Consider the following 23,769-nt stretch of genomic DNA (forward strand, 5'->3'; position numbering starts at 1 on the left):
GAAGCCAGTCTTTAATCTCGCTTTTGAAACTAAAGTTGCATCGACAGAAGTCATTAGGCGCGGTATCTCAGCAGCTCACTGAGCATGCCCCTGCACAGACTGACCCACAGTGCTAGACCCTCCGCTCGCGGTGCGGTCGGTCGCGTGCAACGGAGCGCGGCTCACCTGCAGCCTTCCCTTTGTTCTCCCCTCGGAATGCGCGCCGCCGAGGCGCGCTGGCCCGTCCGCGAGCATCCAGGCGCAGATCCGGGGCAGGCGATAGTCGTTTCAACACAGGCCATCCAGCATTTCACACAGGCCGCCTTTCATTTAGCGGACACGAAGACGGCAGCGTTGTGAAACAAACGGGGAGATAGCATCGTGGATTCCCAGCTGGCGGTGCGGTCTTGCTGCAAGCGGGATGGATAGCAGCGCTTTTGTTCTGACAGCTGCGCATAAATTGTAGTTGCAAACAAATATGGCTCTTCAACGGAGTCGTTTCGCCTCAGTATCGATGACTCTCTCGCACACAGCAGCCAGTGCGCAAACGATAAAAGGAAATGAATGTGCCGAGAGCCGAAGCGGCACGTCATCTTCTGAAGCCGACTAAAATATGTCCAGAATTATAACCCACACGAAACTAGTAGTGCTTGTCCTTGAGACATCATGTTTGTAGTCGAGATTATTAATATCAGTTGAAAAACCATTATCATGTAGGGGAGAGTCGTACAGTATCGGCCGCATTAGGTTTTTTGACTTTGCAGTGTAACTGTGGCGGTTAATCGGAATACTAATATACTATTCTCTTACCTCGAAACATGTTCTACGAATATCAATGCTTAATAACTTTTTATATTTTTTATTTGTAGTAGTTAGTCGAAGGGCAGGAAAGGGAAGCAGTGATTGAGAAGGGAGTGAGAGAGGGTTGTAGCTTATCCCCGATTTCATTCAATCTGTATATTGAGCAATCAGTAAAGAAAGCAAAAGAAAAATTTGGAGTAGGAATTAAAGTCCATGGAGAAGGAATAAAAGCTTTGAGGTTTGCCGACGACATTGCGATTCTGTCAGAGACAGCGAAGGATATGGAAGAGCAGTTGAACGGAATGGACAGCGCCTTGAAAGGAGGATATAAGATGAACATCAACAAAAGGAAAACAAGAATAATGGAATGTAGTCGAATTAAATCGGGTGATGCTGAGGGAATTAGATTAGAAAATGAGACACTTAAAGTAGTAGATGAGTTTTGCTATTTGGGAAGCAAAATAACTGATGATGGTAAAGTAGAGAGGATATAAAATGTAGACTGGCTATGGCAAGGATAGCGTTTCTGAAGAAGAGAAATTTGTTAACATCGAGTATAGATTTAAATGTTAGGAAGTACTTACTGAAAGAATTTGTATGGAATGTAGCTACGTATGGAAGCGAAACACAGACGATAAATAGTTTAGACGAGAAGAGAATAGAAGCTTTCGAAACGTGGTGCTACAGAAGAATGTTGAATATTACATGGCTAGATCGCGTAACTAATGGGGAAGCACTGAATAGAATTGAGGAGAAGAGGAATTTGTGGCACAACTTGTCCAGAAGAAGGAATCGGTTGGTATGACACATTCTGAGGCATCAAAGGATCACCAGTTTAGTACTGGAGGGAAGCACGGAGACTAAAAGTCGTAGAGGGAGACAAAGGGATGAATACACCAAGCAAATTCAGAAGGATGTAGATGCAGAAGTTACTCTGAGATGAAGAGACTTGCACAGGATAGAGTAGCACGGAGAGCTGCATCAAACCAGTCTCTGGACTAAAGATCACAACAACAACAGTAATTAATTACATCAAACTAAAAGAGCTACTATTAAAAGGCTTGTAGACAGTTTCTTGTAATGTCGTCCATTGTCTTTTCTGTTATAATATCCGTTGTTAATAGTACACTGCGTTGATACTTATAGAATAATAATAGAACACTTAAGCATCAGAACTTATTGTTACCATTTCAGCTCAGTTCACTAATGTTTAGCTCAAGGTTTTACAGATATCGCAAATAAAATACGAATGTGACCAGACTCTACACTTCATACACAGCATCCAGTTTTTCTTCAAATGACTTCAAACATATAAGACACTTATCGCTGTGTTCTGTTGACCCGTTATTTCCAGTAAATTACTCCAGGTTCCATCGCCGCTTTGTAATTGGCTTTCCGGGCCATCCTTCGCATGTTTATTTTATTTTGGAACACCCCAGCTTTCTTCAACTCTCTTTCAGACTTTTTTTTGTCTGTTTTTAATCTCTTCTCCTGGGTGGCGATCTTTTTCTTCTCTGATTGTTGAAAACGCTTCAGCTGCTTCGTTCACGGTCATTTTGTCGTAAATAAACTTATTTTCAGGCACTCTACATTCCATTTTATCTCACTTTTTTCTCATTTTTCGCCTTTGCAAGCTGGAAAGAAGCAGGGAGAAGAAAACATAATTTAAAAATTGAAATTATCTTTTGGCCGATACTGAAAGACAATGAGGTGGCCGGTTCTCCACGACACGTAGAGGATCTTGTCACATTGTACGTTCCTTTACACAAATTATCATGAAACATTTCTTAGAAGTAATTCTTCACATACCATAGATAACCGAAATATAGCAACGAAATTTATGACTTGCCTTAGAAACGGGTACTACAGCCTCAAAATAACTCCCGTGCACTGAGAGCTATAGCAACACCATCAAGCACTCAGAGCAGACAAAACACTGAGAAGAGGAAGAAGATATCCGACTCCAGTGCAGATGGATACCCAAGCTATCTTCTGCTTACTGTACACTTCTGCCATGTGGACGCGGAAAGGAAAATCACATTAGTGGCCAGTTCTGTGAGCCGGCCAGTACTGCAGGACTTTCCCCTCCGTTAAGTAATATTACGTGAGGAATTAATTTTTCGCCTGCTGGAAATTAGTAGGCTGGTAATGAAAATAATTCGTTATAGGTTAGTGAAAGAACTATCCGAGTAGTCACACGCATTAGCACGTCGCTTCCGGGACTTGGGAAAGCGCGCCGGTCCCGGATTAACGACTAGGGCCTGGATGTGATTTTTAGGCGGTTTCCCACATCCGAGTGGGTGAATGCCGAGCTGGTACCGACTTCCTGCCTTAGTTACACGATTGGCAATTATTTATGAAACGTTCGGGCCTTCGGACGTCCCCACGTGGAATAATAGTAGATACAGAAAGTTGGGATGCACATATTCCGTCCGGTGGTGAAGGGGGGAGGGGGGGGGGGACTGCGACGAGGAGAAGGAGGGGTGGCTACAAGAAGGGCAAACTATCATCCTCTACCACAAACATTTCCAAGTCCAAAAATTAACATGTCGACCCCATGAAGGTCAGGGAAAACAAGAAGACCGGTTATCTGAACAGCTATATAAAGAAAATACTTCAATCTAGAGACTTCGCAGTAACATTCACTCATTTCGTTTATGATGACTGTCCTTTATTTCTGGTGTCTACTCACCGTGGCAGTTCTACATAAAGATACACTTTTTCGCCTATTTCACTCGGCTGGCAACACAACTTTGTATTAATTCAGCTTTTTAGGTACTCATCATTCTATGTTGGGCGTACATTTTTAACTGTTGTGTCCGGAAGCTACGTCAACATGATACACAACTTAGTTATCGTCCGTTCTCTTTTCGTCTCAATCTTTTCTCGGCGTCTCAGCCTTAATACTCGTCTCACTTTTTGTTTCTTGTCTCGTTTTCCCTTCCTGACTTTCACCTCCACAGCTGAAATCGGTAACGCATGCCATTCGTGTGCTATTCATCCCTGAGGACGCCGACTCAAATTCCACTGTGGGAAGAAATTTTCATCGGAAGTACGCAAATCATAAAATGTTTTGCATCACCTCGGTTCCGAGAGTTCCGGAACCTGTATAGAAAATTGGAATAGAGATCACCATAAACATCATTTCCCCACTTTTTATTGCTCATGAAAACCACATATTGCATGTTGTAGGGCCATAAAGCGAGACCTTTAGAGGTGGTGGTCCATGTTGTCTCACTCCTCAACTGCGATTCAGCATAGATCCCTCCGAGTGGTTGGTGGGTCACGTCGTCCATAAACGGCCATTTTGAATCTATCGTAGACATGTTCGATAGGGTTCATGTCTGGAGAACATGCTGGCCAGTATAGTCGAGCGATGTTATCCTTAAGGAAGTCATTCACAAGATGCGCACGATGGGGGCGTGAATTGTCGTCCATGAAGACGATACGCTACCGATATGCCTGCGCTATCGGTCGGAGAATGGCATTCACCTATCGTACAGCCGTTACGGCGCCTTCCGTGACCACCAGCGGCGTACGTCGGCCCCACATAATGCGACCCCAAAATAGCAGGGAACCTCCACCTTGCTGCAGTCGCTGGACAGTGTGTCTAAGGCGTTCAGCCTGACCGGGTTGCCTCCAAACAGGTCTCCGACGATTGTCTGGTTGAAGGCATATGCGACACTCATTCGTGAAGGGAACATGATGCGAATCCTGAGAGGTCCATTCGGCATGATGTTGGGCCCATCTGTACCGCGCTGCATGGTGTCGTGGTTGCAAAGATGGACGTCGCCATGGACGTCGGGAGTGAAGTTGCCCATCATGCAGCCTATTGCGCACAGTTTGAGTCGTAACACGACGTCCTGTGGCTGCACGAAAAGCATTATTCAACATGGTGGCGCTGCTGTCAGGGTTCCTCCGAACCATAATCCGTAGGTAGCGGTCATCCACTGCAGTAGTAGCCCTTGGGCGGCCTGAGCGAGGCATGTCATCGACAGTTCCTGTCTCTCTGTATCTCCTATATGTCCGCCGAACAACATCGCTTTGGTTCACTCCGAGACGCTTGGACACTTCCCTTGTTGAGAGCCCTTCCTGGCACAATGTAACAATGCGGACGCGATCGAACCGCGGCATTGACAGCCTAGGCTTGGTTGAACTACAGACAACAAGAGCCGTCTACATCCTTCCTGGTGGAATGACTGGAACTGATAGGCTGTCGAACACGCCTCCGTCCAATAGGCGCTGCTCATGCATGGTTGTTTACATCTTTGGTCGGGTTTAGTGACATCTCTGAACAGTCAAAGGGACTGTGTCTGCGATACAATATGCACAGTCGACGTCTATCTTCAGGAGTTCTGGAAACCGAGGTATGCAAAACTTTTTTTCGATGTGTGTATTTGGCTTGCAAACATGACGACCCCGTGAAGATACTGGATAAGTTATGGCGTATGTTTATCAGTAGGCTTTTCACCAATCCCATGCGTTAAATGTTCGACAACGTTCCTGGTTGCACTACAGATTCCCACCTCTCGCCATATGAGGGTACGTCCAGCGCTGTCGAAAATGATGATTTTGCTGATCCAAGTGCTATAGTGCGGGGAAGTACAGTGTAGCAGAAGGATTCTGACCGCCAAATCTTTTGAAATGGTGCAGACACAGGTGAACGTGCTCGTATTTGTGGTGCTTCCCCACGTTCGGCTTTTCAAAGGTGCATTCGGTCCTGACTTCATTTTTACTGCATCGAATAGCGTAGATGGAGGTGCTCATGGAACGATGCGAGGACTGGCCTGCCCGTTCCCCCGACGTAAATTCCGTCGATCGCGTGAGCGAGGCGCTGGGGAGTCGTACAGCAGCACGTTCCGCGTGCATCAGCAGTTGTCAGCCGCGCTGTTGCAGGAAGGGAACACCCTGCCATAGGAACTCCTTACTACCCTTGTAACCGGGGTGAGAGAGCTTTATAGAGCATACATTGCTGTCCGTGGTGATCACACACCCTTTTAAGAACCACCTCTCGCCCTTTTTAATGATCAGGGAACCATCATGAATCGCAGTAATTATTGCCTTTGAATAAAAGTGTGATATCTGGTCGTCTCATTGGGCATTTCTTTCATTTACCTTCTGTACTATGCTGTAGCAGTTCTTCCTATATATTATTCAAGTTTCATCATTACTTGTTACTGAAACATAGAAGAAAATTATGGACTACGCAAAAACTCAGCCGGAAGAATATTAGCGAATAAATCGGCGACAATCATTGTAAATGAAGTATCTCGGCATTAGGTTGCAGTTGTTTAGGTAAAACAAAGAGTTCCTCAACCAGAGTGGCCGGATATGTATTGCAACATCGCTCCAACTGAATGTGAGCGTAGTTATCTATGCAAATCTGTTTCTATCTTTACTACTAAAATATACGAGTATTTCGACGTCTCTTACGGGGTAGCGTACTCTTTATGACTTCGTTTCCATTTTTTTAAAACTTTTGGCTGCACAATAAGAACTTGATCCTATTTGCGGAAGCTGAAGCTGAAGCTGACAGACAAAAGATCGAAAACATATTGGTGAGGTCGGTTCAAAATGGTTCAAATAAAACTAAGCACTATGGGACTTAACATCTGTGGTCATCAGTCCCCTAGAACTTAGAACTACTTAAACCTAACTAACCTAAGGACATCAGACACATCAATGCCCGAGGCAGGATTCGAACCTGCGACCGTAGCGGTCACGCGGTTCCTGACTGTAGCGCCTAGAACCGCACGGCCACACCGACCGGCCGCGAGGTCGGTGACAGGCAAAAGTAATACGAATAACGCTTTCCTATTTATGCTTTAAAGTGTATGTCAAGTTGTACGTGCAACGTTTTGTTGCTTATGAATCGTCGCTATGAGCAGGTGACGGGGGGTAGATAACTTAATCAACATAAACTGCCTGCAGAATGGGAGATGCCGAGTTTCATAAGAGAAACGTAAGCATTGAAGTTTACCCGACGAAGGACGGACAAACAAAAAAAATCGAGATAGACTCCAAGGTAAAAATACTAGCAACAAAAAACGAATAATCGAATGGTTCACCTAAGTGATTTCGCTTATTCTTCGTGAGTATAATCCTTTTCATAATTTAGCACGTTTTCGTCAATCACTTCACTAACGCCTAATGAAGTATAGTAACTTCCATTCCTTTCCAGCATCATTTAAATACTATATGTTGAGACAATATCATTATACTAGAATTGGTCTCGTGGTGCTACCCGCGGTTAAATTAAGTGTGTGCAAAACAGTGCCAGTAGGGATGGAACAGGGTGAGGACTGTGTAAGCGAGTACGTTGGCTAATACGGTGAAGTTCAAAATTCGTAGAGAATATAGCTTTTTCTAAGAGGAGTAATTGTTGCACATCGCCCATTATGTTGAGATACCTGCCAACCACAGTCATCCACTTCCCCTTAGCACCGTATGGATGAAACACGTTGAGGAGTCTAACAGCATTACGTTGTATCGTGAACGAAACAATAAAAACATTTTCCCCGGAAATGTTATTGAGCATATCTGGGATGTCTCACAACGTGCTGTTCGGATGAGATCTCCACCCCCTCGTACTCTTATGGACAGCCTTGCAGGGATTTATGGTGTCAGTTCCCTCCGGCATTACTTCAGACATTAGTCGAGTCCACACGTCGTGTTGTGGCACTTCTGCGTGCACGATATTAGGCAGGTGTACCAGTATCTTTAGCTCTTCAGTGTAGGTTGGTAGTGCCTATTCAGGGTCCTCTTGTAGCATTTACCATTTCTGTCAATGCAGAATGTATGGATTTTTGTATTTCCTGAAGTGATAACACTAACCATACAGCGCATTTGTCTACTGTATGATTTAGATGATGACATTTACAGACTTTTTATGTTGTGGCTGCGTCGCTCTTACAGTGGTGGTGTGTGCCTGTTGCAGATGAGGGTGGCAGTGTGCATGCTGGCGGTGTTCGGCTGCGCGCTCGTGGTGGGCTCGCCGGCCATCAGCGAGGTGGGCCAGCAGCGGCAGCCGCGGCCCGGCAGGTTCCTGTCGCTGCCCGTGCCCGCCAAGTGCTCGCAAAGTGAGGACACACATACACACATTTCACACACTGATATCTTTCCTCTCACATCAAGTATTCTAATCAGACAGCGGAAACCGAGATAATTGATCGCGTATTAGAAAAGCAACTACAGTTGCTTTGTAATGGAAAGGCATGTGGACCGGATGGGATACCTGTAAGATTATACGAAAGAACTTGTTCCCCTGCTGGCATCAGTTTATTGTGGTCAACCAGCAACGAAGAGTAACTAGCAACTAGAAAAAAGCAGGGCAGGTCATTCCCGTTATCAAGAACGGTTGTAGGACACACTTCGAAAGGACTGCAGGAGGTGAACTAGTATATGGAAACACCATAAGCAAAACCCATTACCATGCCTAACACAGCGTAGGAAAGCCGTTGGCATTAAAAACGGCTTCCAGTCGTTTCAGAATGGAAAAACCAGATCCTGCATGGTTCGCAAGGGAATCTTACATCACTCTCCCTTCAAAATAGCGTCTAGTTCAGGTAACGAGGATGGATAGCGATCACAGACACTTCTCTCCAAAGTAGACTACAAAGGCTCAGTAATATTGAGATCTGGTGACTGTTGTCGGCATAGCACGTGCGACGATTTATCCTCGTACCGACAGCACGAGCCCTGGATCATGCGAATTGTGTGAACGGGGACCCTGTCGTCTTGGAAGACAGCGTAACCATTGAGAAACAAACATTGTACCATGGGATGGACCTGGTCAGCTAAAATGTTCACGTAATCCTTGTCAGTAATGCGACCTTGCAGAGTAACCTTGGGGCCCATGGAATTCCACGATACGGCTGCCCAAATCATCACCCAACCACCGGCATGTTTGACTCCGGGAACGTAAACTCAGTCAGAAGTTGGCAGCAGTGTGAAACAAGTCTCCACCGACCAAATGATTTTCTTCCATTGCTCCACAATCCAGGTTTTATCGCTTTGGCGACACGTTTCTTCTGTTACGGTTTTGGAATTCCAGGTCGCGCTGCAATCCCCTGCTTCTGGATCTAATTTCGTGTTGTTTTGGTACTGACAGAGTTCGCGAGCGCGACATTCTGTTCTGCAGTGACTTTTGCAGCTGTCGTCCCCTTATTTTAGGTCACAATCCTCTTCAGTGACCGTCCTTCACGATCACTCAACACACATCGTCGGCAGCATTGTGACTTAGCGGGTGATGATTTCCCGCTTTCCGTGTTTGCGGGAGGACGGCGGTTCAAACCCACATCCGGCCATCCTCGTTTAGGTTTTCCCCGATTTTCCTAAATCGCTTCAGGCAAATGTCGGGATGCTTCCTGTGAAGGGACACGGCCGACTTCCTTCTCCGTTCTTCCCTTATCCGATGAGACCGATGATGACCTCTCTGTTAGATCGCCGCCCCCGAATCAACTGCCCAACCAACCCTGTACGAGCTATAAATCTTCGGTACGGTTATTCTGGAAACACCAAATACTTCGGCATCCACGATATGAGCTCCAACAATTCGGTCAAATTCCAGTGCACTGAAATTCGATAACACTCACTCACAACTACACAGAACGCTGTTCTGACCACGACTGACACTTGCAACATATTGACGACGTTGCACAGGTACGTTTGTACTCAAACACAATAGCGCAACATTTCTCGAGGTGTTTCCATATTTCTGCAAAATTATAAAGCATGTTTTGCTGTCGGATATTATGACGTTTTTGGAGAACGAAAATCTCCGCTACAAAGTCATTAAACATTTCGCAAACAGAGATCTTCTTAAACTCAGCTCGCTCGCCTCCCTCATGAGATATACAATGCTGTAGATATCGGCGCCCAGGTTGATGCTGTTTTCCTCAAACTCAGAAAGCATTTGATACAGAACCGATTACCGCCTCCCCCCTCACAGAAAAACTACGAGTTTATCGAGTGGTGGACCAGGTTTGTGACTAAATTCAAGATTTCATTGCTAATAGAAGTCAACGCAACAAAACTGAAAGATGTAGCGGTAATTTCAGGAGTACCCCAAGGAACTGTGATAAGGTCAGTGGATAACATTGGGAACATTCATTAGCTTAGTTGCAAATGATGTGATTGACTGTAAAAAATTAGCAACGTCAGAAGACTGTAGCGAACTGCAGGAAGATATGCAGAGGACTGCTGAATGGCGCAGGGGCTGTTAGTTGACCTTGGACGTAAATAAATGTGACATACTGTGTGTACATGAGAAACAAATCCGCTACTGTACAATTATACTGTTGATAACAAATTGCTGAAATACCCGAACGAACCTGAAGTAGAAGATTACATAAAACGAATAGTAGGAAAATCGCATGCCAGAGAGATTAGTAGGAAGAATTTTAAGGAAGTATAATTCATCCATGACAGAAGTGGATTGCAAGGCGCTTGTTCGAGTGGGTCTTGAGTATTTTTCATCAATCTGGAATCCTTACTAGGTAGTACTGATAGAAGAGAAAGAGAATATCCAACGAAGATCTGAACATTTCGTCATGGGTTTAACGACAATCATGCTTCCCACACACCACACAAGAAAATGAAACAGGGAAAAAGGGGATAAGATAGTGCCGCCAGAATTACCCTTCACCACATAACGCCAGGTGGATTGTGGAATATAGCTGTAGACGGCTAGGGTGAGGTAGCAGAGAAGATAAATGGTAGACTTTGGTTTATATTAGGAATTTTATGAAAGTGTAGCTCATCCATAAAGGAGGCCGCATACAGAACATAAGTACAATCTATTCTGAATACTATACGAGTGCTTGGGCTTCCCGTTAGGTCGGATTAAAGGAAGAGTTCGAAGCAATTCAAAGTTGTGCCGTTAGATTTGTTACCAGCAGATTCGATGAAAACATGAGTGTTATGGAGATGCTTCATTAACTCAAATGGGAAACCCTGGAGGCAAGACGACTTTCTTATTGAGCAACATTGAGAAAGTTTAGAGAGCCGGCATTTACAGACAATGGCAGAACGATTCTAATGCTGCCAACTTACATTTCGCTTAAGAACCGTAAAGACGAGGGAAGAGAAATTTGGGCTCGTATGGAGGCATATAAACAGTCGTTTTTCCCTCGCTCTATCTGCGAGCGAAAAACGACTGCCTATATTACTCTGTACGACCCCGAATTTCTCTTAACTCGTTTTCTTGAGACAGGAAACGACTGCAAGTAGTACAATGTGCCCTCCGCCATGCACCGTATGGTGACTTGCGGAGTACGTATGTAGATGTAGTACGAGTGGCAAATTGTGTTAAATCATTTCTTCAGTATTTCTCAGAAGTCGAGCCTGTTGAACATATCGATACGGAATGTTGATTTTGACCCGTGGCGTAACGCTGTTGCAGCGTGTGACCCCATACACGCGCAAACTGATATCGAACACACGACTGACGAAAGAAAATCGGACAAAACGGCTCGTATAAGAAGAGAGTCTGCAAGTTTCTCCAGGTATGCCACATCCATCTGAAGCCACTCCCTGATGTTTGGATACAGTTCAGCTAACAAATTGTGGGGATCTTTGTTACTATATTTCATCTGTTGTTCCATGTAGTCCTAGACATTTTCTGTGATGTTAAGATTAGGCGATTTAACAGTCCTGTCGACGTGCTACAGGGTGCCCGAATGTCCGTCGAATAAGAATGTATGCCCCTTTGTCACGGCACCACCCCAAACGTGTCCGTTTCTATTGTAGTATTTACTGCAGCCTAAGCGAGGGAGGCGAATTTCCAAGTCCAGCTGCTGATAATCCCCGATCAATGATGATGACGATGTCCCGTACTCCGAGGAGCGTAGGAGTCGATGCGGGTGACCCGCACCGCCATACTAGGCAAGGTCCTAGCGGAGGTGGTTTTCCGTTGCCTTCCTCCGACCATAATTGGGATGAATGATGATCATGAAGACGACACTACAACACCCAGTCATCTCGAGGCAGAAAAAAACGCCTAACCCCGCCGGGAATCGAACACTGGATCCCGTGCGTGGGAAGCGAGAACGCTACCGCAAGACCAAGAGTTGTGGACTCTGATCAATGGTGCGGAACAATAGAGAATGTTGCAGAGAGTCTGTTACTTGTTCTTGGGTAATAGGCGCAGATGAAAGGTGGTTACGATGTACTTGGTGCACAATACGACGATCCACCCTTGTGGTGGTTAGACCTGGTCGAACGGAACCTTGTACTTTTTAACAGCCGTTGATGATGAAGAAAATTCATTGGTCACCACTTTGTGCAAGAAATGAGGAAAACAGTCGATTTAAGTGACTTTGGTATAAGGTAGATGATGATGAGTCTGCGTCTGACAACTCTAAACGCCAGAACGATAATTACTCGACTGATATTGACATCCTGCGGTCATCAGTACGCATCGAAAGTTTGGAAATGGTTGTGAAATCACAAGTAAACAGTGAAGCGTAGGGTGATCTGGCTCATCCAAAAAAGTGAGCTTCGTTAGATACCCCACACACTAAGACTTCACAGGTAGGAATCTGTGTCACAGGTTGCAGCGCAGCAAGTCTCAGAGAGCACCTTTTATGACACACTATTCGCAAAGGGGAGTGCGCATAGGTCGGTGACAAGGTTAAATCATGATAAGACAGCGGAATAATGTCTACTAGCAACTTTAGGAGACCCTCCAAGGCGGCCGCTGTGACCGAGCGGTTCTAGGCGCTTCAGTCCGGAACCGCGCTGCTGCTATGGTCGCAGGTTCGAATCCTGCCTCGGACACTGATGTGTGTGATGTCTTTAGGTTAGTTAGGTTTAAGTAGGTCTAAGTCTAGGGGACTGATGACCTAAGATGTTAAGTCCCATAGTACTTAGAACCATTTGAACCATTTTTTTCTCCAATTTCGCGCAGTGTCTTCCCTCCATGCAAACATCACAATAAGTATAACCATTAAGGAATTATGGGAACGTCAGCATGAAGCTGGCATATAAAACTATAACCAACCAAAAAATAAATTTTTTTCCCGAATAGTTTCTGTAACATCACTTAAGAAAGATTGTAGGGTGTGCGCCTCGATTCTGTCATTGCCGACTGGCCGAAAGGGGGGCAAACGCTGTAGACCCCCCCCCCTTGTGAACAAATGAATGAACCCGTCCAGCGCTTTGAAGAATAGGTCACTGCCCATCAGCCACCATATCCTGTGCAGTCCCTAGAATACTGGGAAAAAACAGCCAGTCTACGAAGGAGATTGCTTACAAAGCACAGATGTGATGCATCCCAGAACATTGCTGCGCCACGAGGCTGCTACGGTCGCAGGTTCGAATCCTGCCTCGGGCATGGGTGTGTGTGATGTCCTTAGGTTAGTTAGGTTTAAGTAGTTCTAAGTTCTACGGGACTTCTGACCTAAGATGTTGAGTCCCATAGAGCTCAGAGCCATTTGAACCATTGCTGCGCCAACACCATATAGGATTAGCAAGGGATATTTAACGTATAGAAAGAAAGACAGTACGAATTGTCACAGGTTTGTTGACCCGTGGGAGAGCGCCACACAGATGCCAAAACACCTAAACTGGGAGACGCTTGAATGCAGAAACCAACTATTTTACGCAATCCCGCTTACAAATTTCAAGGATCAACTTTAAGTGAGTAGTCTAGGAATATGCTACAGTCCCTTACCTACCGTTCCCTTGGGTACGACGAAGACTATTAGGCTAATTATAGAGCGCATAGAGGAATTTAAGCAGTCACTCTTCCCATACTCAACACGCGAATGAGATGAGAAAATGCACTAATAAGCAGTACAACGAGAAGTACCCTCTGCCATGCATTTAACAGTGGTTTAAAGAGTATAGATGTAGATATAAACGTAAAAAGATGCACTTTTCCGTTCTTCCTACACCGTGCCTATGATAAGTTACCAGGTGTAACTAGCGTCTCCCACATCAGGAGTTGATGCATGTGTTTGCAGATATGTAACATGTCAGTGAAACTAAAGTGTGAAAGAGAAAGCACCGCCTTGGCCAGCTTCGAGCAATCGCTTCAAGAATTCTCAATAAGACGCAAGCGGCGTGCGCCAGCGGCTCACGCTGATCCGCATTCTTTAACTTGACTCTTTCGACAGAACAGGCGACAGAAAGTAAAAAATCTCCCCTTTCACAAAACATGCTTCTAGAATCCGTACCTCAAAAACTGAGTCGGAATAAATTGACACCTAGCAATAGATTGTGTGCTGAAGGGAAACTTTCTTACATGCAAAAACTGTCCCTTTAATATTCATTAAATACAGAGGTGCGTTTTCGTATTAGGCTACACTGTCAGTGACATTTAATAACGGAGCGTGTTCTCTCTGTTAACCATCCCATACCAATCACCTACCGGCGCAAATTAAAAATACACAGCGGACGAACCCGCCGTTAACTTGTTGGACAAACTATTACGATATTCGCGTGAGATGGTTTAGGAAAACCACAGAAAACGTTGATCGTGTAATTCGGTCAGAGGTTGGAACTCTACACCTCTCGAGTACCAGTGCTGTCCCTTATCTACACATATTAATAAATTAAGGTTTCCTGCCGCACTTTTTCCTTCTGTGTGTGAAGGCTAATCTCAGGAACTACTGTAGGGATTTTGATACGGTTTTCCCTAATAGGAACAGAGATTCATTTGTACATATAATTTAATACCGCTACGTCAGACAAGTCGTCCAGTCGTAGATACCTATGTGAAGGCGGGGCTGGTCGCTAGTTAGTCCTATAGTCTCGTCTCTCCTCCGTATAAGTCCCATGCCTTCGCCAGCTTGCGTCTGAGGCACCAGGTTACGCGTTTCATGTGATTAAAGAACAAAAATACTAATAAAGTATATAAATCGATGTACACCCATCCATTGTGTTCTTCCACCCATCACCATGATATACCAGGGTCTTCTCTTGTTACGAAAGATTAATCTTATAGGTGCAATACCATTATAATTTAACTGGATATTTAATGCTGTTCTGTTAGACCTGTGTGCTTAATGTGTTATGACAAGTCGAAACTACAATAGTCCAGCAACAGCTGTCGGTTCTTTAATTGGTCTGCGAGGTTGCTCATCTGAACTACAACACTTTATTACGTGAACGATAAAAAGATTCACTTAATTTGATACAATCCTTAGCCACAGGAGTGCTTGATAATTTACTACTCTCATTGACTATTAAAGCATCACAAGATGCATACAACTATAACTCTTCCCTTGAGGTAAAATGTTCAGGATTTATAAAAGTACATTTGCCTTTGAGAATTGAGTAACTCTTTAGTCATACTCGATGATGTTGACTGTTTCAGCTGACATCATGAACTGGGGCACAGCGCTTCCATGCTCGGCTCTATATTGACCTACGTGTGAGGGCGCTGCTGTGTTGAGACAGAGGGCGTGGCGTCTTTAGCCTCCCCCACTCGTCTTTGCGGTTTGCAACGAGACATCGCTAGTATCTGTAGTATCAATGCGCGTTGCCAGCTGTTGTATAACACCACGATCTTTGGATGATACGACATAATCAAACTTTTCATTGTTCATACCACACTATTGAGCGATTACATGTACACAGAAGACACTTTAATGAATAAAAATGTGGTAAGTTTCATTTTATATGCTAGCTGCTCTGAAGGGTGGTAGCACATGAACTGCATCACAAACGCTTTGAGCAAGAGGCAACCTGTGTCTCTGTATGCAGTTCTTCATGACCAACATCATCCTTATCCTCTAAGGATTCCATGTACTGAAAATAAATCCGTAATTGAGCGAAAGTACACTTCGCAATATGCCATACTCATCTGTTACTGCTGACTTTCTCTAAAAATTATTTCCAGAGATTCCACTAAACCACATTGTCTAAGGCATTGTACCGTCTGTTCTTGTATGGAAGTGAACACCATCACCAGTTTCCTATTCATTTGCATTGTCTTACGTTTTTCCACATATATAGAAAGTTGCCATTCATTACACCAAATATAAACCTGTAATGTTCGAACACAGTATTATTAGTGTGCTACTTGTCACAGGCACGTCGAATAAATATCAAAGCTGCCGTGCTGATAGCTTTGTTACCAGTAGTTTCGATCAACACGCGAATATTACGGAAATGCTAACCGAATTCAAATCGAAATCCCTAGAGGGAAGAATGCGTTCTTTTCACGAAACGCTATTGAGAAAGTTTAGATTATTGACAGATTTGTGACAGACTGAAAAACGATCCAATACCAGCAACAAACGTCTCGCGTAAGAACCGTGGCATATAGACAAAATAAGAGAGCTCAGAACTCGTACGGAAGCACATAGAGAGCTGTTTTCCATTGCTACCTTTGCGACTGGAACAGAGAAGCTATTGGCTAGCAGTGGTACATGGAACCTTTCACCAAGCACTTACAGGGTATGACTGTACATGTAGACTTGTTCCACGGAAGGACAAACCACGTTGTTGGTAAAACTTCATTGGCAAAGTTGAGTTTACCCAGTCCATTTATCAACGTTCACTGCGGTGCGTGACCGTATTGGCTTGGACTGTAAAACCTTGGCCCGATTTCACTTGGCAATAGCTGATTGCAGGATTCGAGTATGGCGCAGACCCCATAAAGCCATGGTCCAAAGTTGTCGTGGCCCAATGATGGCGTGGGCTGTGTTTACATGGAATGGACTGGGTCCTCTGGTCCAACCGAACCGCAGCCAGTCATGGACTTCATGTTTACAAACAACGATGGAATTGTTATGGGTGACAATGCGCCGTGCCACCGGGCCATAATTATTCGTGATTGATTTGAAGAACGTTCTGGACGGTTCGAACGAATTACGCGGCCACCCAGATCGCTCGACATGAATCTCATGTTATGGGAAGTAATTGAGAGGTCAGTTCGTGCACAAAATCCTGCAAAGGCAACACTTTCGCAATTACGGACGGCTGTAGAGGCAGCATGGTTCAATATTTCTACAGAGGACTTTCAACGACATGTTGAGTCTGCCATGTCGAACTGCTACACTACACTAGACAAAAGGAGGTCCGAAACGATATTAAGAGGTTCCCATGACTTTTGTCACCCCAGGGAAGTGTGGGGTAATGATTCCTCCCTCCACTACATTTTCAATTCTGGAAGAAACTAAGAAAAAAATATAGGTATTCCTACGTCCGTGACTTTGCTGTCTTTTTTAATCATGCAAATTTCTTCCAGGGTAGCTTTCGTGCTTGTATATCACTTTTTCTGTACTTCGGCGTATGGTTATTGGTAAAATGCATTAAAATTTTTACATGGATACATCAGTAAAGAATGGATGGCTTATTAGTGCATAAAAGAGCTCCAGAAGATATATAATTTTTAAGACCAAATAAAAAAGGCATAAACTGTCATTTACATACATGAAGCTAAATCTGTTGGACACAGTCATTGTGATTTGAAAGGATATTTAATGTAGATCTGTAATAATTTGTTTGCATCATAAAACCTATAATTGCTCTTTTAATGTGACTTAGTGATTATAAACTTTAGTGGACTTTGTGTGAATGCAATTTACTTTTTTGTTTCATTGTGTTACAGGACCAAAGCAATTTTTCTTCAATGGTCATAATTACTTCTTCAGCGGTAATGTACCTCAGTACCGCAATAGTCGTGTCGACTGGCTAGACGCTCGAAACATATGCAGAGAATACTGTATGGATCTGATCTCCATGGAAACTCAGGAAGAAAATAATTTGGCCTTCAGGCTGATACAGCAAGGTACGAAGAGACATTCCTGCGCATAACTGACTACATTGGTAACTTATTACCAGACTTTGAAAGGGATGGGAGGAGCCTGTGACAAGTTGAAGCTTTGTGTCAGCTTCGGCATTCTTGGTTGGCGCAGTTGGTGACAGACTGCCTGTGGGACACAGTTTTAGCTTCTCACACATAACCGACACACCCTATAATCTGAATGAAGTAAAAGAAATAATTTTTAATTTGTAGTGCATTTTAGATTGGAGAATTTAATAACATAGAACACAACAGTTGAATGATGTAAACACAAATAAATTTCTATGGGATGGTGACATCCAGAGGCTTTGAGTTTTGTTAATGAAAAACAACTATAATCACAGTTTCTGGGAATTTGTGAACTATCGTTACTCGAGTCAGTCCCTACATTTAACATTTGAGCTCTTACTTATCGTATATAACGATAACATCTTTCTCCTTATAGGTGACGTACCCTACATATGGACAAGTGGACGTCTTTGTGACTTCAAAGGCTGTGAAAACCGCCGTGATCTTGAACCAAAGAGCATATTTGGATGGTTCTGGTCAGCAACACGCCAGAAGATGGCTCCTACGAATCAGATTCCTCCCGGCTTCAGTTTCAACCCTTGGAGTCAAACTGGTCACAAGAAATTCCGCCAACCTGACAATGCAGAATTCGACATCAACGGCACTAACGAATCATGCCTTGCTATCCTCAACAATGTCTACAATGATGGCATCGCTTGGCATGATGTTGCCTGCTATCACGAAAAGCCTTTCATCTGTGAAGACAGTGAGGAACTTCTCAATTATGTTGCTTCTACAAACAGAGGCATTCGACTTTAAAATAAATTCTTTGTTTTAATTATTTTTGTATTTATTGTAAATTAGTGTATGTGTACAAATAAAACAATACAAAATTTCAAAAAACATTATTCAGATTCTGTATATTCATTGAAAATAGACTGATATATGCCAAGCATAACTGAACCTCTTAACCAACAATACTACAAATAAAATCATGTAAACGTTTTTGAATGCTGCTAGCAGCGACGACACGTACAGTGAATATCAAATGAGGTTATGTGCAATGAAATATAAAACTGAGACGTGTAGTTGACTGAAAACGTATAGTACATTCACTTAACGTTTACTCACAAAGTGCACAATGGAATGCGCTGAAGGTGTCTAATATGATTCAATGAAACATGTATAATAAACATAATAATAAACATTCAGTTGCAGAAGATTGATAACATTTATTCTTATCTACACGAGAGATATAACAGATGAAGAATCACAGAGTTTCCGCCACTGCAAAACTAGTTACGACAGCCAAGACATAGGACACAATCCTTTCCAGAGTGACATGACATCGAGGCTGCGATTGGCCGCAACGAATGCCCAAAAATACATCAAGAGACGTCCTAACATTCTCCACTCATAGGCATTGGCACTCTATTCTAACGAGACAAATCCTGAAAGCTAGAGAAGCGGCAGCCACTAAAGTGCCATTCCAGAAAAGCACTACAAGAGATACGCATTCTGCACAGAGGGCACTCAGGAATAAGCTGCAAAGACCCTGGCAAGATGATAAACATACAGGCGGGGAATTTATGCACACACTGATAAATGAATTGGCAGTTGCAGTCGTTGTAATCGGAATCAATTAGTACCAATCATTTTTACTTGAAGCAGGGTTAACACATAAAACCACTTGCAAATTGAATGTCAACATGTTATGCCCTTGGAGTCATCAATGTGTTACAGTCAGTGTCTTTTAGTTACTTACTATACATTTGTACACTCAGTTCCTAGCTATGCAATTCTTTCCTGAGGAACAAATCCACAAAACACGAATACAGTTTTCAAGCTACAGGAAAGGGGCCTAAGAATAATTACCAAAAGTAGCAGTTGAAACCACTGTAAAGACCTGTTCAAAACACTGGGGATTTTAACTACATTTACAGATCAGCTGTACACATCAAAAATAATACTGATAACTACTGCACAAATGGCTCTGCCTGTGACCGTGGAACAAGAGCAAGATTGAACTTACATTCACATTTCGCATAAAACTCAAAACAGCATTTTCCGCAACGAATAAAACTGTATAATAAATTACCCAAGGAGATGCGATTACTAAAACAGACTTATTTAAAAAGGCATTTAAAATAGCTGTTAAGCAATACATCCTATATACTGAAGGATTACTTAATTAACACAGAGAAGGGATCAGATATAAATATGTAAGACATATAAATGATAACAACAATAATAAAGCATATAATTTCACATTAAACTTTCACAGTATGTATCTGCCTTCTTTTTTCCTTTTCCGGAAAAAAATTATTCTGAAAGCTATGCAATGTTCTGTATAATATTAACACTTTTCCCTCTTTCTGAACTCAACGTTTTGTCGTTATCGACGGATGCTGACTCAGTTTTTCAAGCTAGCAAACGGCAAGTTTGCGATACGCAGAGTGGAAAACGGAGGTCGTCGCTAGCGTCCTGACATCAGCTGACAGTGTGTATAATGTTACAATACGGAACAATGTGCGTATAAAGTATGTAGTGTTCGCAGTGTTTAGGATTAAGAAGTGAATGTACAGTGTAGCGCTAGCCTTTTACATTGTTAATTAACTTCTTTGTAAAACATTATTGTACACTAGGGATAAAACGAATGAGGTAGTACTGTTCTATACAGACTGGCCTCGTATTCGGGGGTGGAGGCTTCATTCTTCACCTGGCTATCCTGATTTAGGTTTTCTTTAAATTACTTCAGACAAATGCCTGGATGGTTCCTCCTATAAGACCCTCCTTGTCAAACTAAACCTATAAATATGTAAAAGAATTACGTTATTTTTGTTGTTCTTAAATTGTAATATCAGTACATGTCCAATATTCTTGTAAAAATGATCTGCAGATGAATAAAACTACTACTACTATACCACCAAAACAACCTTGGGAGAGAATACATAGACTATAGATTATACTGGATCCTTCCCACCATTGATGTAAATAATCGTTGTAGATGCCTTTTGCAAGCTAGATTTCCATACTTGATCCAAAACCACAATGGTAACAACAACAGCAAAAGCTATTATTAAAGCATTTGCTATAGAAGGGCTGACGAGCTTTCTAAGGTTGTTTTTAACGGATAACGGCACCTCAGTTTGCATCAGAGAAATTTTCATTATTTTTATATAATCGGGATTAAGAGCTTTTTCAGGCGTTTGTTTCATCCACACTCCAATAAAGAATGTGACGGCATGAAAAAACCATTTAAAATCCAGAAGAAGGCTCTGAGTGAAGCATGATCAGAAATAACTGTGACACTATTACATAACCTCTTAACACTTACCGTCAAAGTCTGGCGGATATCCTTCATGGGTGCCAGTCATGGATGCTGCTGCAACTCCATTTACCAGCACGGACAGCAGTACCACGGTGGTTCGGCAGATACCTACCGGGTACGCCTCTTTGGTTTCGAACATGTGAACTGCAGTGGTGGTCTCCAAGACAAATGTGTAATAGATGCTGGCACACCCATAGGCCGGACCTACCGGCACCAGATTGAAACACTTCTCTCTCATTCCCCAACCGGTGGACTTCGTAAGCTGCCCAAGCAAAGTGGCACAGTGGAGCCTACACTAGCAGTATGAGGAGGCAGAACAAGGTGGTGGGACCGGCCTGTGTTCCCTCCTCCCTCACAGGAACGCTTCAAAAGGGCCCACACCTTAGTCCAAGTGGCAGTCACCAGAGGATCAACTGGACAGCAAACTCTCACAGGCGCCCCTGTAATCACCCCTATTTATCTGGGAAGTCTAAATGGACAAAGCTTACGACTCGCCGATCTGGTGGACAGTTGGGCAGTAGGATATCAGCATGTGTTTCACCCTTAGTGACAAGTTTGACTGTTTACAGCTGTGTGTGGCAAGTTTGGGAGAGTGACGTCTTATATTCCAGCCAGAAAGACTGCAGAACACATGCGGACAAACCAACATAGTCAGTGGTGTCAATACAGTCATTGCCAACGGCACTCTGCCGGCGAGAACGCGCCCCAGGACGTGGACAAACAACGTGACCAGAGGCTAGCACGCAGGACCTGACACCTTTGTTCTCCAGCAATTCTCTGTTTATGCATTGTGTCAGCTACTGCATGATATCTGGACATCGTATTCTTCTGACTGGCTTGCGTTACTGTACTCTAATTTTTGTTTTTCCTTGCTTCACTGTGTTTGTGCATATGTCACTGACAATTCTCTGCTTTGCACAGTATTATTGGCTCGCACAGACCTAGCTTGTGGACTTGTTCCAGCTGAGCTTGGAATGATCTCACTCATCAAAGTCGTGGTTAGTAATTTAACTGTGACAGTGTTTAAGTGGGTGTATCTCATTCGGTGTAGTAAGGCAGTTAAATGCAGCATAATAAGACAATTAAATACTGATATAAGAAGCAGTACTAAGAGTACACGTGACAGGAGAAGAGAATCTATGTAACTATATTTCAACTAAGTATTGGAATGTATTGCCTCTAATTCAGTTTTGACTTTCATTTTCATTGGTAATGTCTGTAAATATTAAATTCAGTTTTTAGAGCAGTGGCCCCACAGTGCTTCAGAAAGCCTACAGAATTAACTGAAGCAAATTTCCTGCAGATGACACCACCTGCTTGATCACGCACGTGGAAGAAAGTGTTACACGCACCATTCCTGCAACGCACATTTGGGCTTGAACATAGCACAGCTGACAACTGTTGTCGCTATGTACTCCTACATCGACTACCTATCTTTGTTTCTACTAGCACGGAAACCTATAACTTGTCATTGATCATAGATTTACTTATTATCGTCATACTTGAACAGATTGTAGTGATTTATACAATGATCATCCCATGTATTGCAGACTTGAGGCGATTTTGCTACCTAAGTATTTCTCATTTGCAGTGATCTAGTTGTGCAGGGTGGTCCATGGGTTTGAAAACATCCTTCTAAACTGAAAGCAGATGCATAAACCGATATTTATAAGCGAGTGGCGTGAGATGGGAGAGGAGGAAAGTCTGTGAGTTTATGTTATCAACAAGGTGGCCAGTTTGGAAGCCGTCGTCTTGGAAGTAGCTCGAAATTTACAAATAAAAAGGGGATCATGTGCCATATCAAACAGATAGAGAACTACACGAGCAAAACAATGGTGTCTTTCATTTGAGCAAAGCATCATTCATCCTCAAGTCATGTCACACGTTCTCCACAAGAGGTGAAATACTAGTGGAAATACATAAAAGCAACAATATGTACTTAACGTGGTGTCCAGCATCCTGTAAGTTTGTTGTTACCCGCCTCACCGACTCCTCGTGAACTTTAACCAATGCATGTACCACAATGCAACACAGACATCAAGAATAGGCTCTTTGAGGTGTGCAAGACTTCTGATCTACACCACACACGTAACTGCCTTCACATGTCCCCAAAGACAGAAAGCTAATGGATTCATATCTGGGGAGAATGGTGGCCAATCGATCGGTCCTCTACGATATACCCAACTCTGGGGAAACTTGATATCCAGTTAGCCCAGGCAGCTAACCTGTAGTGAGTTGGAGCACCATCGTTCTGTAACAAAGTTGGAAATGTCCTATTTTCAAACAGCAGCGACGACAGTACATCTGTGTCTACTAACTACAGTTAACGGGCTGATGTCAGTGTAACCTGAACAAAGAAGGGCCCAGCAATACGAGAACCCCCATTCGCACCAAACTATGACTTCTAATTCTCCAACAACCTTGGATAGATTCAATTATTGCGGTTTGATACCTCAGTAGTGTCTCTGGTTCTGTTTATTAACCTCTCCATTCACATAGAAATTACACTGTCCAGTCTCATTAATGTGCTCACCAGTCAGACACTTGAACAACCACCACGGTCCGCTACGACACGTGTAAGAAGAGAGTCAGCACAGTTGTGAAATGTGCCGACAGCGATGTGGAGCCATGTGGACTCCAGTACCGTGACCAGCTGCACCAGGCTTCTCGATTGAGAATCCATGGTGCGAACAGCCTGATTGAGGTGGTCCCACAATTCTTGATTGGGTTCAAATCCTGGAAGTTTGGTGGCCAGGGGAGTAGCGTGAAATTATCCTGCAGCTCTTCGAACCACGTAGGTAGACTTCAAGCTGTGTCACACGTTGCATTGTTCTGCTGGCATACGCCATCGTGCCGATGAAAAACTAACTGCATGTAGGGGTAGGATGGATGC

The 23,769-nt window shown here is 43.5% G+C and overlaps 1 protein-coding gene across 1 annotated transcript in view; it reads left to right on the forward strand.

Annotated features, from left to right (window-relative positions):
- Positions 1-18,453, forward strand: part of LOC124612948 — a 50,439-nt gene extending 31,986 nt beyond the window's left edge. The window contains exons 2-4 of the mRNA XM_047141463.1: positions 7,718-7,859; positions 17,342-17,521; positions 17,982-18,453. Of these exons, the coding sequence (XP_046997419.1) occupies positions 7,718-7,859; positions 17,342-17,521; positions 17,982-18,364 (705 nt within the window). The 3' untranslated portion in view covers positions 18,365-18,453. The remainder of the gene's footprint in view (positions 1-7,717; positions 7,860-17,341; positions 17,522-17,981) is intronic.
- The last annotated feature ends 5,316 nt before the right edge of the window (positions 18,454-23,769 follow it).

This window comes from Schistocerca americana, chromosome 4, assembly GCF_021461395.2.
Source record: "Schistocerca americana isolate TAMUIC-IGC-003095 chromosome 4, iqSchAmer2.1, whole genome shotgun sequence".
NCBI classification, from domain to species: Eukaryota; Metazoa; Arthropoda; class Insecta; order Orthoptera; family Acrididae; genus Schistocerca; species Schistocerca americana.